This window comes from Drosophila grimshawi, unplaced genomic scaffold (genome assembly GCF_018153295.1).
Source record: "Drosophila grimshawi isolate 15287-2541.00 unplaced genomic scaffold, ASM1815329v1 contig_1367, whole genome shotgun sequence".
Taxonomy (NCBI): Eukaryota; Metazoa; Arthropoda; class Insecta; order Diptera; family Drosophilidae; genus Drosophila; species Drosophila grimshawi.
The window spans coordinates 3,430,483-3,448,811 of NW_025062889.1; the positions used below are offsets into that span (position 1 = coordinate 3,430,483).

An 18,329-nucleotide genomic window follows, 5' to 3' on the forward strand; every position below is an offset into this window, starting at 1 on the left:
GCAACATTCATTCCGACATTATTCAGATGGCAATCATCTTCAAACTACGGAAGAGAGATGACTTCTTGTCTAACTGCAGCTGCAAATGACAACGAGAATGGCACAACTGTTTCAACTTCGTGCGTGGCACGTTGCCCCTCCGGGCGAGTGTGCGTGCAACTTGCTCTTGAATATGTGTGTTTTTGTCTGTGGGTCTGTGGAAGTCAATTAAATTAGTGCTAGCAGGCACAAAGTCAAACCGGAAGTACTAGAGTATGGGTATATCCTTCCGTCTTCTTGACATTTACATTTGACACACCCAACTCCCGCATTAGTCCTGCTGCTTTACGAAGTTGTGCGAAACTTATTGGTTTCTCTCTGATTATCATCAAAGACGGAAACTCAAATAATTGGAGGCAGCTCATAAAAGTGTTGTTGGCCTGTGAATTACACTGGCCATTTCCTTTTAGCTAAGTTTATAACATAACAGAGAACTTGACCCTGGAAACTTTCGGCCTTTAACGGATCCTGCAAAGTAGGAGCTTGGAAATTCTGCTCCACTTTTCGAGCTTTAAGCAACTCTAAATATAATTAATTAACATTAAATATATTATTTGTCTGTCTCTCATTTTCTCTCGGTCTCTCTGGAAACCCTATTATTTTCACATATTATTATTTATACATATATTAAGTGTGTACATAATGTAAAAATGTAACTTTAAACATTCGATTCTCTTATTAATAAGTTTTCCAATTCAATTTACAAATGAACTCTTCAATTATTTTTCTGCGTTTTGCGCCATTATTTTATCCTTGTTTTTGATAACATAATCCACCCACTTTTCCCATTTGATTTTCCATTTGGACATTGCCATTGACTTTTGCTCGTCTGGAAGACCGCTGTATTTTAAAGAGTTTTTGGAAATGCGCTTCAGGAACTTCAAGTCCGCATTCATGGGCTGAGTGCAGACAAATAGTTCTCAAATACTGATTACTGGTTAGAAGAGAATATTAACATACCGCAATGCCGAGAAATACCACGTAAAAGTCATGGGACAGTGGAGATGTGCGCCAAAATGAGGGATTGCCCGAGGAAATGACAAAGGGTATGTTGTTTGCAATCAAGGTGGCTGCCGGATGATTGCGATAATCGGCACTCAGCTGTAGCATTTGATTGCAAATGGGGCACACCTCAATGGCAATATTCAGCTGCTTCACCAGTTCCATCACCAAAGGGTGTTTGGTTATCGCATAGCCGTGTCCAATTCGCTTCGCTCCGAGTAGCACGGCATCAATTAGATTCTCATCGATACGGGTGCCATACCAGTTGGTTTGACCCGCATGCAGATATAAGTTGATGTTGTCGGGCAGTTTGTGCAACTCGCTGGCAAATTGGCTAAGCGGATCACCCCGATCCTCTTGGCCAACCAAGTCAAAACCAATCACCAAATCGGGAAACTCTTTCTGCAAAATTCAAATCAAAAAAGTTGGTCGGGTTGTTAATATGGAGTTACTCACATTTAGAATGGTGCACATTTTAACATACTTTGCCATCTGATCGATTGTAGCATGCCTCAGTGGCGAATAAATAATTTTCGCATCGATAAAATCTGGATTGTCTGTCTGAAAACGTCCTATTTGCTCCTGATAGATCTTGACGGTTTCTTGGACTGGGAGTTTGGAGCCATCTAAGCAGTAGAATCGCTGTAGTTTCGAACGCACCTCGACATACTGAACACCATCCGCGTGGAACTCCTTAAGGGCATTGTAGAAATATTCAGCCCAGACGGGTGGATATCTGAGTAGTCCGTCGAGGAGATCAAAGATCCTCTCCAGTTGATTCCAGGCGGCGATACTTGAGGTAGTTCGAATAGAGGGATACATGTTGAGAGCGTTCTTAAGATATTTCCGGAGATTCGCCTCGCCATGATAATCACGCAATTGTTCCATTAATTGCCATTCTCCTTCTTCATATTGAATTCGAGTGGGTTTCACCTTGGAGAATCGAAACTGTCTAAATTTACAGCCATTGTCGGTGGTGCAGACCCACAGATTCTTCGCGTAGGTCAATTTGATGAGGAAATCGGTGCTGCACATGGAGTGGGCATGGGCCTTAAGGACGCCTCCTTTGGGCATCTTGCTGAGCAGTAAGAACAATGGCGATTCTTTCATCTTTTTGAGACGTCGCATTATTTGATGGCCGGGCACAAACTGACTGGGATCCTGAATGCCCTTGTTGTACTCCTTCGTCTTCAGGCACATGATCACATGGTTCGCTTCGATCTCATTGCTAGTCAGCTGAATGTCATTGCCCAAGGTGCCGAAGCGTTCCAGTGTGCAGACAATCTCACGCAGTTTCCTGTAATCTGCCGGAGTGCTCTTGCGAAGGTTACTTTGGCCGATAAGTTCAGATAGTGCATTGCCGGTAAAACAACGTATCGTTTGGCCACAAATGCCTATACCTTGGGCCATTTAAAACAAATAATTTTGATGTCTAAATACGACTTTTTTCTCAATGATATGCGATCAGATCAAAAAAATATGTGCGAAAAAAATATGAACACAAAATGTAGCCAAAAGTGAAAATAGGCAAACAAATAGAGAAAGCTCTTAATATACATAACTCAATTACGTTAATTACACATATGCGATGTCAAAAAGTGAAATCCTAACAAAATATTTACTTTGGTGTTCAGTAACCCAACCGAAACAAAACCACTTCAATATATACATATACGATATAAATAGAGAGAGAACACTTTGGTTACAGGTGTCACGTACTTGAACTTTGTTTGTTTTCAGGGCACACAGCTCTCTTGTCAAGCTGATCCCAGACCCACACACACACACACACACACACACACACACACACACACACACACATATTCAAAGTCTGATTTATTTGCTGCTTACAAGATTTTGCCTAAGTGTTTTTTAGCAGAATTACGTTACTTACTGCTACATGCAAGTCGAAGTAGAACCAGAGTAAGAATCCCATTACAATTGCCCCAGGCCATGAAACTTTTCAAGTGTTAACGAGTTTTGTTGTTGTTGCTGTTGTAGTTGTGTTTGTTGCACACACATGTGTCGATTGCATACGTCGTGCAATCCACTTCAAAACTTGCACAAAATTCAAACAGCAACAACAGCAACAACCAGCGACAAGTGACAAACTGATTTGTTGGCTCGTTTTCTTTGGCAGAGCATAGAACTTGATTTTGTGCAAAAACAATTTGCATTTTAATTGCATAGGAGGCAAAATTAAAAAGGATACAAGCAGCTCTCAAAGGGCAGCTACTTTTATAATTCAACTACACATTCAACTTTTTCAAAGCGTCAGCTGAAAGACTCTTAAGAGAAGGCAAAGAGGGTCAGAGAGAGTGAGAGAGAGGACAAAAGTTAGTTTCCCAACTCTCATAAACTTAAAGGCAAACAACCATCTCTATGTAAAGGCAAAGTGCTATATGAGTTTGTTCTAATACTTCCTTACACGCCATTTGATCGATTGCATTAAGGATAAAAGCTATCGATTATTAGATGCCCATTAAAGTTGATTATTTATCGTCGAATACTTGGAAATTGGTTTTTCATATAATTTGTTTTGTAAGAGCTGAAAATTGTTTACGATAAGTAGAACGCAGAAGAACGTAGTAAGAAAGTTCTAAATAACAGTGTATTTTAGATTTGTAGTAGAAAAAATTAACTTTCATGACTTTTTTAAATAACATAGCCAAAAGCGCAATGAATGAATTTTGCATGATGATTTGACCTACAAAACAATGTTATATTTTAATTTTGAATTCGTCTTTTATAATCAAAAATTGACGGAATACTAAATCTGCATTTAAATTGATTTGGTTGATATAAATTCTCATACTAATTCGATTTCTACTATTTATTGTATTTGTGTTGGAAAATTTGCAATTTTATATTGAAGTTAAATGAATTACATATTTTACTATCTCTCGCACATGTTTTCTGTGTGTGTGTGTGTTTTATTTTAAAACCCCTAACTGGTTTCCGTCACAGCCTGCGTGTCTGTGGTCTGTCCACGATCCTGCACATTGCCACATAGCAGCATCCTTACATATAATTTTATTCTCCTCTCGCTGCTGTTCTCTTTTTTTTTGCATCTTTTGTGTCTGTTACAAATTATGCTCATATAAATTTTTATAAAACATTTCTGGCGTTGCCATTTTATTTTATGTTTCTTTTTGTTACAACTGCTTCTCATACACTCACTTACACACCCACACTTTACACACACACACACACACAAACGACCCAACTATTTTATACATACGCCCAAATTTTCCTCTTTTTAATTTAAGAAATGCTTTGAGCTTTAACCCTTAAGTTATGAAAAGTTTCAGTTTTAAGAATATAAAGATGGATAGAACTTTTACATTTTATTTTATTAATTTTTGTATTTTTTAAAGGAAGATCATTAAATATCAGAGTTTTCCTTTTAACACATTTAACAGATTTAAACTGGATTATGTTGCCATAAATGCGATGCCTGTTATGCGATCATATATTTAAATAAGAGATATGTAAAAAAAGAAACATATATCATAAATGCTTAATTTTAAGAATGAATGCATGCTGAAGCGTGTTAAACATGTGCGTATTGCTTCTGGTTCATTATTGCGCATTTCGGTGTGTTAATGTGTGTGAATATGAAGCTGATGGCTGCCCCTAAACAAAGCAGCTGCAAAACCCTCAGAGCCAGTCGCCCAATGCCATTTGTGCGTGCCTAATGTTAGGTCGGCGACGATGCCCCATAAAAAAGGGTTCCTACTTATACGAATTTCTGTGTGAGTGCGAATGAGTGTGTATGTGTGGGTGTGTGCGTGGGTGTGGGTATATCTGTGTGTGTGTGGGAGTTTTTGTATGTTTATGTTTATGTCAGTTTATTGTGGCACTTTTTGGACGCCTTTTGCCAGTTTATTTTTTGGTAACTAATTTAATATGCATAAATGCTAGCACATGTTTCATAAATGGCATTTTAAAGCCGCACAAAATGGGTTTATTATGTAGGCTCTTGCCCGCTTTACCGCTTTACTGCTTTGTCGCTTTACCGCATTTCGCATACAATATGAATTTCTATTAATGCTTTTTACTGCTGACTTTGCCCCGGGGCTCAACAAATGTCTGACTGTGAGTCTTTGTGTGTCTGTTGTATGTTGGTGTCAGTTGAAATACAACTGTATATATATATATATATATATATATATATATATATATATATATATATATATATATATAATAACTACAAAATATTTGCATGCAGCAGCAAATGGAGGAAACTGGGGAAAACTGTTGCATACTTTTGTGCGCACCCAGAAAAATCTGGCTTACAATGAACCCGGAATTTAATGTCATAATTGAGCTGAACAGAACGCCACGACAATTGTCAAACTGTTGCAGATAAGCCAAGGTTCTGCTGCCAAGTTTCTCTTCCCCACTCTCTTTCGCTCTCTCTCTCCCTCTCTGTGGCCACACTCGTGATGTCTGTTGGCCCAAAATGAGCGACTGTTAGACGCGAACGGTTGTTGAAACGCTTTTATTTTTTGGTAACAATGTGTGCTGTATTTCCATCTAAAGCACACCTATTCCATCCGCCCTCTCTGCCCACCAGCTGGTAGCTTTATGTTGTCAGCTTAACTGGAAACAATGGCGGCTCCCTCAATAGACGTCGACTTGTTAAGCTTGCGGCTGGCATTTTTATCTGCCTGTTGTCTTTGCCTTTGCCTTTGTCTTTGTCCCATTGTCACTGACACAATGGACTCAAATTTTGCTGCTCACACATACTTCTACACACGCACACACACACAAACATACACACACACACACTGTGTTTGATTACAAATTTCTGCGTTTTGTCAAATTGATTTGTCTACTGGCAGCACGTAGAGTCCAAAGTGCCCCACTCCCCGTGATATCCACTCTTCGCAGTGAACAATTTACATTTTTGACGCGTTTGCAGCGATTTGAATTGCTCGGCACGTTTGTTGCCTATTTGAATTACGAGTATGTCAATAGAATTGCACACAATTTCCCGCTGCTTCTCCTTGCAGGCCCAAATAAGATCAAAATAAATGTCAATAAACATCATCGCCATCAATGCTAACAGCAAAATACTTTAAGCTCAAGTATTGAGAAACAATTTATTAAATAATTCAATATTCGAGTATGTCTCGGAAAGTGCTTAGCCTTTGCTGATTAGTGTAAAGAGAAATGAATTTAATTGATATTTAGAGAAATGTCTTGTAAATGTATTCATTAAATGTGCCCGTCTATCAGTGCAGCATAAGTGAACTTAACATGGCTGAAACCCAAACACGATTCGCTCCAAACAATTTACGGCATTGTTCATGTGAAATGACTGCATTTGTTGAGCGCTTCACAACATGTTTACAGCACTCGGTTTGTTTGGGGGCAGTGTTTTTGAACAATATGACTGCAATACTGGCGAATGGCCATATAACAGCAATAAAAGAAATTATAAAATAATATTAACAATCTAGTAACAACTATGGAGCACAAAGAGCTGGCGGCCATTTAGTGCCGGACCAGGCACCAGACTAAACAAACTGCATAAAGTGGACCCAGCTACAAAAACATATAAAAACAAAGAGTGAATTGAGCGAGAATAAAAAAACACGACGTGGGAAAAGAAAGTGGCATTTTACGTTTATGGTTATGTGGGTGCTGGACACCGCTGCTCATAAATGTAGCAGGAGTATGGGGCAGGTCCGGAAGCAGGATCAGGTGCAGGGGCAGAGGCAGGGCCAGAGGCAGAGGCAGGGCCAGGGCCAGGGACAGGGGCAGGAGTCGAGCTTAAGGGCTAACCAACAAGCAGCTGAACTGCAAACTGCAAGCTGCAAATAGCAGCAAATGGCTAACGGCTGGCAAGCAATAAAGGCAAAGACCAGCGACTACATTCAAAGTGCAGCTGTGCAATTAAGGTTCCCAACTAATTGCGAGGCCAAATGAGTTGACTCCTCCGCAAGAGTCACAACTTCATTTCTTGTTTGCCTAGTTGCTGCTTAAAGTTGCACATTTTTAATTGCGTTTTTAGTGTTAATTTTTAATGTGTGTATTTTATAGTTTATGCTCATATTTCCAATAGCTCTGTTACCCGACTCAAGGTATTTAATTATTGTGTTTCCTTTCTAATTAACAGCACTAATAATTTGAAATATTTTTGTTTGCTTAGTTGCTGCCTAAAGTTTAAAATTACATTTTTATGTTTTCTTTGTTATGAGAACCAAAACTTATCCAGCACCAATAATAATTTCTACTATTTACAGCTGCAGTTTTCGCAATTAATTTTTATGTTTTCTTCTTTATGAAAACCAACTTTTATCAACAGCACTCATAATTTTTACTATACGTGGCATAAAGTTCGCTTTTCCAATTTCCGGCCTGCTAACTCTATCAGCCCCCTCTCCATTACCCATCTATGCCCCACCTCTATGCCACTCGTCCTTTCTCTCACATCTCTACACATTGCTGTCGCCTCATTTCGTTGAGGTACGCAATGTGACACAGAGTCCGGCCGCAAATAGATGGTGGAGGCAAACGAAAACAGTCGGGCAAACATGCATAAAAAACTTTTATAATAAAATTATTTGTTTGGGCCCCAAATAGACAAGTTTTTCAGCCATACATTTCATTTGTGCGAAATGTCACTCTGGGGCATACTTTTGTCGACACCACCCATCCGGCAAACTGAACAACCAACAACCGACAACCGAAACAACAACGACAGCAACAAGGACAAATGTTTTGGCAAATTTGCAAGTGAGCTTCAGGATGCGCAGGATAATAGCAAAGGCAGACAGCAGCCAGGAGCGAGCAGCTGCATGCCAATGGCAAGTCAACTAGTCACAATTAAACATGGCCAGAAGCAAATTATGAAAAATTGTGTTACACATTGTCACACAAGATAAACATTTGCATTTAAAATCAAAAAAAGAAAAACAAAAAATATAACAAATATAAATGCAAAGTGAAAATACAAATAAAAATGCAATGCATTCGTGTTTGTGTCTTTCATTAGCCATGCCTCATGCCACACCCCTCTGCCGCGCCACACGCTGCTGTCTGGGCAACCAAAGTGACTTTCAATGTAAACGTCAGCGCTTTGTGCTGTTGACATTTGTGCGCCCAGACGACGAAGAGGATGACTACGACAACGAGGATGAGGACGAGTAGGACAACAAGGACGCGGACAATTTACGATAAACATCTCAGCGGCATGCAAATCCCTTTTAGGAATGTCACCAAGCCCAGGAGAGCACTTCAGCATTTCTAGAGCTGTGATTCCCGGCACAAAGGAAGACTAGCTGACAAACGGCATCCTATTTGGAATGTGAGTGGCAATGCGGCATTAACCAACACTGGCGCACCATTAACATCAACTTCAAATTGCACTTTCAACTCGAGCCGACACTCGACTATTTCGAAAAGAAAGAGAAATTAGTTATCACGAGGAATCACAAACACTTTAAAATGCAATGAAAATATATTTGAAAATTTAGCTTGCAACTTTCTTCGACTTAAGAAAATTCGTACCGAGACTAAATAAAAGAGAGACGAATTAAAAGATGCATCATGCAGGATGCAGGCATAAATAATTTAGCCCCCAGTCTGAGAGTAGTTCCACAAGTCGCAGAGACTTGGTTGCGGATCGCACTCACTGACTGCACTCGGCGCGGAGAGTGGAAATCTTTTGCACTCCGCTTCTCAATTTGTTCATATACTTAAAATTACAAATTGGAAATTTGAATTATTTGATGCCATCGATTTCAGTTGAAAAGTTGGTTTGTGACTGAGCAGCTGAGATTGATGTTAAGCCATGTCTGATGATTGGTAATGAAATGGCAACATGCTGAAAATTGGCTCAATTGGAGCATTGTGTCATGATCAGTATAATTTTTGCTATTTTTCGAAAGATTCCCAATCTGGACACAAATCTCGATCTGTGGCGCACTCGGTTATTGCACGCCGCCTTACTGCATCTTTTTGCCACTCGGACAAGCTGTCTGTGTCTTGGGTTTGAACTGGCAGAGGATCTTCAGTCACGCCTTAGGGCACTTTGAGCGGGGAAACTTGATGCAGCGTTCGTCCGAAGTGGCCGATGCCGGTGTGAAAGGCCTACACTTGATGGGCATCTGTGTGTGGCACTTTTGCGTCGGCACTCGGACACAGCGGGGCATTGCCAATTTACGACGGCTAGTTTCGGTTGCAATGCGTTCGATACGACAAGTTTTTGGCATCTTCTCCAGCACACAGTCCGCCAAGTTTGCCCGATAGTCACGATCCAGACTCTTGCTGGGCTTGTAATGCTGTGCGTCGAATCGTTGCATGTTAAGGCATGGTTCTATACATTCCGGCCGATGAGGTATGTTGCAGCGCTGATAACCCAAACTGGAATGCGCGCGCAGTTCCTCGTCCGTTCTGCACGGCCGGAGCTGTTTGAAATATGCCGGCACGGCTCTCTCCGTTATGCGGCTTACTTTCTTCACCCGAATGGCAGACTTGCAATGTTTGAAGGTGGACATGCAACGTGAGGCTCCAAGCAAACCAATCGAGTGTTGAACACAATTTTCCAAATTCATCAGCGGCATTTTGCTGAATTTGGTTTATTTGTTTTATTTTTGTATATGGTCCAAAACTACTATTGTCCAAAAATGTATTGATTTTGACTATTTTAAACGAACCCATCTTTCAAGGTATTATGACAACAATTACAAAGCCAACTCATTAGTAAACTTAAAGTAAATTTAAAAAATAGGTAATATTCGAGAAATGTTTCTTAAATTTAAATTTTAAGTACATAGTTGAGTGCTCAACAAATAATAGAAACCAAAAAAGCAAAAGCACTCAAGTGCAAAACTCAGCTTGTTCCATGGAATTCAAATAAAAGTTGGTTCACATTTCATCACTTGCGGCAAGTCCTTCGCAGTTAAAGTGCAGCAAACAGTTGGGCAACTCTCGCAAAAAGTTTCAACGTCCAACAATAAACAAAACGCACTAATTAATTAGTGAGTGGGCATTCTTCTGGCCTCCAGCCATCAGCTTCAATCTCTCTGTCCCATTTTGATTTTTTTTTTTGGTTCAGAGTTCTCCTCAACAACTCTATGCGAGATTGTTTTTGGGTTTTGTTGTTGTTGTTGTTGTTGTTTTTTAACTGGCTGCCCAATTGGACTATGGGCAGCTGCCTTGAAATCGAAACGGCCCCCAAAAAGATTGCACCGTCAAATTGTTAACAGCAATTGACCCAATTTTTGTGGAGCCTGCTGCACTCATGCATATTGCGCTTCAGCAGCAGTTGTATAAAAGCGAAAACTGGCCCGCGTCCAGTTAACTGGTCCAAACAGCGCGTACAACGTGCCGTATACTTATTTTATTCTTTTTGTTTGTTTTCCTCTTCTCCCTCACTGTTTTTGTTGTTCAGCAAAATTCATGAGCTTGTTCTGCTGTTGGGCCAACCACTTTAATGTCGACTTTCTGCCTTGCCTTTTATACTTTATGTATTTGGGGTTTTTTTTATTGTTGTGCTGAGCCTCGGAGCCTTGATTGGTATCAAATGTGTGTTAAGTGCGAGAAGTTTATATTTCGATACGAAGTGGAAATTTAAATGCACTTCGGCAGCGATTAGAATCAGTATGAGTTATATCAATGACTTAATTCTAAATAAGACACACAGCCGAATAAATAATCTATATATATATATATATATATGTGTCTGCCGATGAGAGTGATTCTATGTTACTTATTAATGAGCACTCCTCACTCTTTCTCTCTCTCTCTCTCTCTGTCTCTATGTAGACTTTGAATAAATAATGCAGCAAATTAAGTAACGGCAACTTGGTGCCTCAAAATTTCGCATAAAGCACAAATACAGCAATGCACAAATGCAGTTGCCACTTTCGAGCAGTCGGTGCTGCTGTCGGGCTGCTCAGTGAAAGCAGGGCAAGCAGGGAAAGCAGGGAAAGCAGGAGTCGACGAGGTGTGGGGTGGCACATTGGAATGATTTCATTTACTTGCAATCAATGAAATTGCACTGATGCAATTTTGTTTGGGGAGCCAAAATAAACAGCAACTGGGAATGGGGCAAAAGTTGCACAGTTGCATTACACTCAAAAAACAATACGACTTCATTTCAGAAATTCGCAAAGCTTTACAGAAAGTATAGTTCTCAAAATCAGTATTTTGTTTTTTTGGTTTTTGTTATTTGTTGCTTATGTTATTACAAACATTTTAGATACTCAATTTAAAATTGAATTTGAATTGAGCTACTCGGTTTCTAAGGCAGACAACAGCTAAACTCTTCCTTTTTAATTTTTAGTAATTTGTATTTCTTATATTTAAAAATTATTTCTATAAACAAGAAAATCCTTCGAGTTTTTAGGGCGATTTTTTTTTAGAGTGTGCGAATGGGGCAAATGGACAAAAGTAACAGTTGCATTAGTGAAAGCAACTTGCAACTTGAGCGTTGCGAGATGCAGGCAAGCATGAATGCGGGCAAGGATGCTGCGTGGCAAGTGGCCATGCCTGTCTGTCACAACAGCGCTGCAGGCGGCAGCGGGTGGATGCTGACAAAGGAGGGCGGGACAGACGACTGACTGTCTGGCGACAAAATTCAAAGGCAAAGGCAAAGCCAAACGCGGTCTGCAACAGCAGCAGCAGCCAGGAATTTTCTCATATCGGTGGATATTTTTGGCTGGCAGCACGTAGACGCGATAGAATGCGGCATGATCCTGCGCTGCCACACGGCTGCCCCACGGTACTTCCCCGGCAAAAGTTCACGGCTCTGCTGCTGTCACTGACATTAAGTCTTGGCATCGGGTGCGATAGAGTTTTGAGAAAAATGTCAACTAGCTTCTCCCCCGCCCAGACACGATTCGAAAAATGAGTCAAACACATAACCAGCTGGGTAGGTGAGTGTGAGCGTCCTACATTAGCTAGTTGTGCCACATAACTAACCGCTACACACACACACACACAGTCAAACATCGCAGCTGAGTAAAATACGAGAGCAACTTGAACTGGACCGCAAACGGGAGCGAGACGGCGATGTGGCAACAACAACAACAGCAGCATCAGGCAGTCAGGCGGAGATGGTGGGCAATATGCCAGTCATCCTTCTTGCTGCACAACAGCCGCAGGAATTGAGGGAGTCGCCACGCGATGCGTTACCCTCATCGTCACACCAAACGACAGGCACAACAACCGATCAACGAATATGGAGACAAGGTGTTGGATTCGATTCCAAACGAAATACGACTAGGGATTCAAGCGCCAGCACATACAATTACGACCATGAGGAGCCGCTCACCACCAAGACGACAAAGATATACAAAAAAAGTACGTCGTTATTATAATTTTAGTGCTGTATTTGACTATAGATAAAAATAATTAATTCGTTTTTACACATTTCTAGGACCTTCAATAAAGAATCAGGCTGCCGATGATTCCGATGATTCGCTAGCAATACGGGATGCCTCAGCTGTTAGTAGACGCTCTCAGGACGCCTCAGGCAGCAATGTGGATACGGAATTCCCGCTGTCGGACGATACGGATGTGGTTAAGTTCAGCGATGCCACCAGCTCAAAGCTAACGAGCATCGAATCCATTTTGATTAGAGACAACAATTTGGACGATCTGAATCCCAGTGATTTCCAGCAGGGCAATCTGGCCTCAGGCCTGGGCTTCGTAAGTGACTGAGTGGAGTGGCTAAATTAACCACGACTGATCCACCTTATCCACCAGTAGATCTACATGGCCATACCGCCAGATGGTGGCTACGGTTGGGTGGTGCTCGTGCTCAGCTTTCTCGCCCAGCTCATCGTCGATGGCATTGTGTTCACCGTGGGCATATTGCTGCCAAAAATTAGTGAGGAGTTCCATGTGAACAGTGGCCAGGTGGTGCTCGTGGGCAGCATACAAGTTGGCTGCTATTTCTTGGGCGGTGCCTTTTCCAGTGCCCTGATCAACAGCTACGGCTTTCGTCCGGTAGCTTTGCTCGGCGTGATTATCTCGGCGCTGAGCATTCTGGCGGCCAGTTTCAGTCCCAATTTGGCAGCGGTGATATTTTTCTATAGTGTTATTGGTAGGTAAACAATTTGCACCACTGTTAACCACTCAATTCGATGCGATTATTGTCAATCTGCAGGTGGACCCGGTTTGAGCATGATCTGGGTGAGTTCACAGATCATTATTGGGTATTACTTTGAGCGATATCGTCCCATTGCCAGTGGATTTTCCTGCTCCGGCGCTGGTGCTGGCATCTGCATCTTCTCCATTACGAACAACATTCTCGTGCAGCACATTGGCTGGCGGAATACGATACGGTTTCAGGTGATGCTCATTTGCCTGCTCTTCTTTGTGGCTCTGGCTTATTCGGAGGTTGCTCCGACTCCAGTGGCAGTCATGCACTCAGATCCCTTGTCCACATCCAGTTCGAATGAGTATTATGGTAATTTCTATGTGCATTACTTTCTCGGCGATGAAGTCGGCTCCAGGAAATCTCGCCATGTGCTCAACTCTTATGAGCCGCCCAGAAAAAAGAAGAGCAAATTGCGACGATGTGCAAAATTTTGTTGTCCCTGCTGCATGAAGCCGGATGCCAAACATGAACCCTCCGAGCGTTCCGAGCTCAACTATGTGGTGCGACCGGATCCCATACAGCGCGATGATCTCTTCTATACGGGACCCGCCGACTACGAGAAACCCCACAGCAGGGAACAGTTCGATGGCAAGCAACTGGAGTTGGTGGGCAGTGAATCGCATGTCAGTCACAATTTAATGAAATATATTTTGTGTTTTAATATAACTTTCACTTTGAATCCAACAGCTGCAAAGAGCTGCTTATGGTTTACACAACATCAAGGATTACGACAACACCAATGCTAGTAAGCCTGCTTCCGTTCAAAGTCCACTCAGCCCGGTGCGTAGCCCGCCCACGAGCCCACCGTTGAAACGGTCGAAGAAGTCACGGAAAGGCAAGAAAAACTGGCTGCGGACGAAGATTGTGAGAGCGCTGAATCGCCTCTTCGATGCGAATCTGCTGAAGAACTTTGAGTTTCGCATTCTGTTGGCCTCCGCCTTTCTCTATCCGATGGGATTCAATATACCCTTCGTGTACAGCAAGATGCGCACCACAATACCAATGCAGTATGCCCAGATGATATCCCCCGCCATCGGTGCATCCAACTTCCTCATACGTAACCTGTGTGGCTTTGTCGCCTACAAGCTGAGAGGCTGGACCAACTACATCTGCGGCGGTGGCATGATGCTCGGCGGCGTTATGGTCTTCATTAGCGCCTTCTATGGCAACGATTTAGTGTCGTTTCAGTTTGTTTACGCCGTCTGCTTTGGCGTCGCACCAGGTAAGCTTCTAACACAGCAAAACAATTTTGGTTTAGGTTTGGTCAAATTCAAATTTGAAATTTGAATCTTATAAACTAAGATTTTAAAAATGTAATGCCAAAATTTGATTAACGTGCTTTAAGTGCTAAAATACTAACCCGAACTTACCCACCCTTCCACTCTTCCACATGCCACAATCAGCTGTCTTTGCCACACTGCGTGCACTGATTTATGTGCGCTATTTGGGCCTCTCGAAGCTGACGAATGCTTTTGGCATAACCGCCTTGGCCATGGGCTTGGGCGTCTTTATTGGCACCACACTGGGTGGTATTCTGGTTGATCGAACTGGTGGCTATGTGGTGCCCTTTGCCTTTGCCGGCATCTGTATAATGTTCTCCGGGGCGCTCAAGTTGATTTTGCCGGTGCTGTTGAAATGTCGCAAAACTAACAAGTATAATTGAAAACCGTGTACAGTTTACGATGCATTGATTTTATTGGTTGTTTTTGTGTTTTTTTTTGGTTTTTGTTGTATTTTACAAAATGTCTTATGCACTTGCAGTTTATATTTGTTTTTATTATTACATCATCATCGAGTGTGTGTGTTTTAATCTCTAATTTGTAATCATTTTGCATTCATTTGATTTATTTTACATTTTATTGGCTGCCACGAGCAGTGGCTCTCCAGCTCTATGCACCTCAAACTTTACAGCTGGCTCTCAAACTGTTTTCTGAACTCAAATTGGAATTGGATTTACTTTGCATATAAGGGAGCGAGTGCCTAAGATATTGATCAAGCAGTGACTCGCAAACTGTCAAAACCTTTTCTAGCTATAATAATTCTTTTTGTTGGTGTTTTTCTGTTTTTTTTTTTTGTTTTTGTCTCTTTTTACTAAAACTGTGTGTGTTGGCTCTCAAAAAACCGCATTGAATTTGCTGTAGTTAACAATTTTTGCAATTCCAATTAAAATTCAAATTGCTTGCATTTTGTGAGCTTAAATTGAGTTTCTGGTTCATAATGTGTTTGCCTTTTGCTGCTCAACTCAAATTTAATGTTTATCCACTTTATATTTTTGTTATCTCTCGAATTGTTCGTCGGCTGCTCTCAATTGTGATTCTCAAACTGTTCTGTGGTTGTATGAACATGTTGTAGGTACTTTTTAAACTCGATTTAAATCGACTTCTGTTGTCCAATTTGCTGTTGTTGTTCGTGTTATTTTGTTGCCCTTTATTGCATTGTGGTAAAGTTTAATTAACTTAGTTTTACATCTAATGTTAGCTTAATTTTTGTTTTTGTTTTTACCTTGTTTGGTTACGCAAATGTTCACGCTTTGTTTTTGTTTTTGGTTTTGGTTTTTACTTTGATTCAGTTAATATACTTCGGATATGCGAAAATGGTTCAATAAATAGTTAACTAACGAAAAATGAGAAGAACATATTAGAAATATCTAAAATTGTAGCTTTATTTTAAATTTCTAATATTATTATTACATTTATTACTCTTGCATTTATTGATTTAATTTCTCGCAAATTATTGAACCACTCTCGCTATCGACTTGCATCTTAAAATTAAATGTCTACTTTTAAGTTGTTTCTTTTTTATGGGTTTTAAGTTTTTTTTTTCTTTGGATTTGCTTCTATATATATTTATATATATATATATATATATGTTTAATATATGACACATATTATGAAAGTTCTGCTTGATTTATACAAAAAAATGTGGCTTAAGCAACAGAATTGAAGAACTTAAATTATATGCATAGAATTCTTTAGCCAAATGTATGTGTGTGTGTGTTTGTGTGTTAGTATGGGTGTGTGTGTGTCTATGTTTTTCATTAAATCCATTTTGTTTTAAATATTGTCAGTAGTCTTCGGTTTCATATGCAATTTTCTTTTTTTGTTTTTATTTTTATTTTTTATATATTTGTCGAAAATCTGCATTTGCGTGCATGAATTTTTTTAATTTTTATTTTTTCAATGAATTTTCAATTTCGTATCGTAAACTAAATTTAAATTAAAATCGTTCAGCAGGTGTTCTCTGGGAGGGGGTTGCACTCGGCCTGCCTGGTCTGGTCTGTCCGGCTGGGTGTGTTTTTCTTTTACTCTTTCTCTATGTTGTTGTTGCTGATTTGTTTTCCTTCTCTTTCTGTCTCTCTCTCTCGACACAAGAAGCATTTTCTTATGACTTAAATTAAAATTGTATTTATATGGCCTGTGCAGTTGCATGGCGCGTAGTTCATGTGTCGGAATCGGACCTGCAGTGTCATCATTTGAGAAATTAAATGCATATCTGATACGGTTACGGGGAATGTCAATGGTTGGGATATATACGAATGGTGGCTACTTACCAATTAAAATAGGTCTGCGGCCCGTGACAGTTGCGCTCGGTGCCGCACCACTTCGATTGCTGGAGCGCCGGACAGGGTCGTCCTCCACGTTTGCCATGCTTGATGACTTTGCGATATCGATGCATCTCACCAATGCCACAGCTCTTGCTGCAGGCCGTCCACTCGGACCAGTGGCTGACGCGACAGTCGCGACGCCGCTTCGATCCCAATGGACTGCGACGTCGCGTTGACGCTGACGATGCGGATGCAGATGCAGATGAAGATGCGGATAATGAAGAGTACTCTGAGGCGGATGTGGCCTTTAACGAGTGGCTGTTGTTGTTGTTGTTAACATTATTGGCAGCAGCAGTAGCAGCAGCATCGTTGCGCCTATAGCTGTTGGCAATGCTCTGCATCAGGGCATGCTTGTCGTTCTTGGGCACCACATTCACAGCGCCCGGCTGTTGACTGTTGTTGTAGCTGCAAGTGCAACATTTAATTATATTAAATAAACATAATTATTCAGTTATGCAATTCACTAATTGCTTCTTGATAATGAGACAGCATTGCTTTCAACGAATAAGAAGTTGTAACCAAATGAATGCAATTTTGATTCCGGTTTGAAATTAACGTTTAAATTATAATCTCATAAGAAGCGTGTCAACTTTTGATTTCTGTTGAAATTCATGTTTAAATTCTAACTGAAATGGCTGAAAATATACAATTGCCATAATTCTGTCAAATTACTTCTGCAACATAAATTTATTCCCTTACATTTTACTCATATTCTTCGATCAATATTTAAATTAAGCAAGAATTTCATTTAACAATTTATAAGTTGCTGGCAAATCAATTTGCTTTTTGATTTTGTTAAGCAGCTCCGAACATAATACGCTGCGTTACAAGCACGGTTTTTGTACTGCTTAACACAAATACTCACACGCAACACACACACACACAGATATACACATTCCACACAGAGATTACACATACGCCATGTTGTAAGGTGTTTTCGCTTGGCGCTGAGCGCGTTTCGTATTTCAGCACGTCAACTGTAGACAATTTCAATTTAAATTGCCTTTTGCAGTTTTCCCTGTGTGGATTCACGTGTGCGTCTGTGTGTGTGTTTGGGTGTGTGTGTTTGGGTGTGTGTCTGTGTCTGTGTTGCCTGCTTCCAAAAAGCAGCGGACACGGAAACCAGGCCAGTGAGAGAGATTCAGCGGCAGAGTCAGAGGCGGAGGCAGAAGCAACATTTGCTGTGCCGCCGTTGGTTTCCTTCCTTCCTTCCTTCCTGGCTGACTTCCGTGTTTTGTTTCCTGCACTTTTCGTTTATTTGCATACACATGCCGTGCAAAATCGCGCAAATAATAATGAAAAGAGAAATCAGTAGGGAAATGGGTATGCGAACAGAACGGAGGCAAAGCAGCACCCCGAATAATGCCAAGTAAATTGGCGAAAATATTGAAAAACATGAGACTAAAGAGTCGAACGAGTCGACAGGACAGGCTTGAAAGCCCCAAAAAGCCTCGCAACTGTCGTAAGGCGGGAAAAAGCGTGGAAATGCATGGAAAGACATGGGAAAGCAACACACATTTGCCAGAGGCGGCGCAGCTGCCTGCGAAAAGTAATGAGCAAAAT

The 18,329-nt window shown here is 40.9% G+C and overlaps 4 protein-coding genes across 5 annotated transcripts in view; 1 reads left to right on the top strand and 3 right to left on the bottom strand.

Moving 5' to 3' along the window:
- Window positions 1-592: 592 nt before the first annotated feature.
- Window positions 593-2,478, bottom strand: LOC6568937 (adenosine deaminase 2). 2 transcript variants are annotated; one of them, XM_001994975.2, is made up of 3 exons: window positions 1,498-2,478; window positions 1,000-1,443; window positions 593-938 (listed from the first exon to the last, which is right to left on the bottom strand). In XM_001994975.2, the coding sequence occupies exons 1-3, from the start codon at window positions 2,449-2,451 to the stop codon at window positions 759-761; spliced, it is 1,578 nt and encodes a 525-aa protein (XP_001995011.1). In that variant the 5' UTR covers window positions 2,452-2,478; the 3' UTR covers window positions 593-758. The 2 variants fall into 2 exon arrangements, with proteins under 2 accessions (XP_001995011.1, XP_032596901.1); XM_032741010.2 differs by lacking the exon at window positions 593-938 and having other exon boundaries at window positions 1,360-1,443; window positions 1,526-2,478.
- A 6,015-nt stretch (window positions 2,479-8,493) lies between these two features.
- LOC6568934 lies at window positions 8,494-9,681 on the bottom strand. The gene has a single exon (XM_001994972.3). The coding sequence runs from the start codon at window positions 9,615-9,617 to the stop codon at window positions 9,069-9,071; it is 549 nt and encodes a 182-aa protein (XP_001995008.2). The 5' UTR covers window positions 9,618-9,681; the 3' UTR covers window positions 8,494-9,068.
- A 2,223-nt stretch (window positions 9,682-11,904) lies between these two features.
- On the top strand, window positions 11,905-14,868 carry LOC116805907. The gene is made up of 7 exons (XM_032741081.2): window positions 11,905-11,933; window positions 12,002-12,360; window positions 12,437-12,708; window positions 12,769-13,105; window positions 13,169-13,785; window positions 13,850-14,384; window positions 14,566-14,868. The coding sequence occupies exons 1-7, from the start codon at window positions 11,905-11,907 to the stop codon at window positions 14,823-14,825; spliced, it is 2,409 nt and encodes an 802-aa protein (XP_032596972.2). The 3' UTR covers window positions 14,826-14,868.
- A 1,164-nt stretch (window positions 14,869-16,032) lies between these two features.
- The window catches only part of LOC6568933, a 55,012-nt gene continuing 52,715 nt past the window's right edge, over window positions 16,033-18,329 (bottom strand). Inside the window, exons 5-6 of the mRNA XM_032740960.2 lie at window positions 16,713-17,171; window positions 16,033-16,619 (exon numbers count right to left, since the gene is read on the bottom strand). Coding sequence (XP_032596851.1) covers window positions 16,601-16,619; window positions 16,713-17,171 — 478 coding nt within the window. The 3' untranslated portion in view covers window positions 16,033-16,600. The remainder of the gene's footprint in view (window positions 16,620-16,712; window positions 17,172-18,329) is intronic.

Coding starts and splice junctions, on each gene's coding strand:
- LOC6568937 (XM_001994975.2), bottom strand. CDS start 2,451: ATGGCCCAAGGTATAGGCATTTGTGGCCAAACGATACGTTGTTTTACC. Junction 1,444..1,497: donor AAATGTGCACCATTCTAAAT/GTGAGTAACTCC, acceptor TGAATTTTGCAG/AAAGAGTTTCCCGATTTGGT. Junction 939..999: donor TGGTATTTCTCGGCATTGCG/GTATGTTAATAT, acceptor GTCTGCACTCAG/CCCATGAATGCGGACTTGAA.
- LOC6568934 (XM_001994972.3), bottom strand. CDS start 9,617: ATGCCGCTGATGAATTTGGAAAATTGTGTTCAACACTCGATTGGTTTG.
- LOC116805907 (XM_032741081.2), top strand. CDS start 11,905: ATGAGTCAAACACATAACCAGCTGGGTAG. Junction 12,709..12,768: donor TGGCCTCAGGCCTGGGCTTC/GTAAGTGACTGA, acceptor ATCCACCAGTAG/ATCTACATGGCCATACCGCC. Junction 14,385..14,565: donor CTGCTTTGGCGTCGCACCAG/GTAAGCTTCTAA, acceptor TGCCACAATCAG/CTGTCTTTGCCACACTGCGT.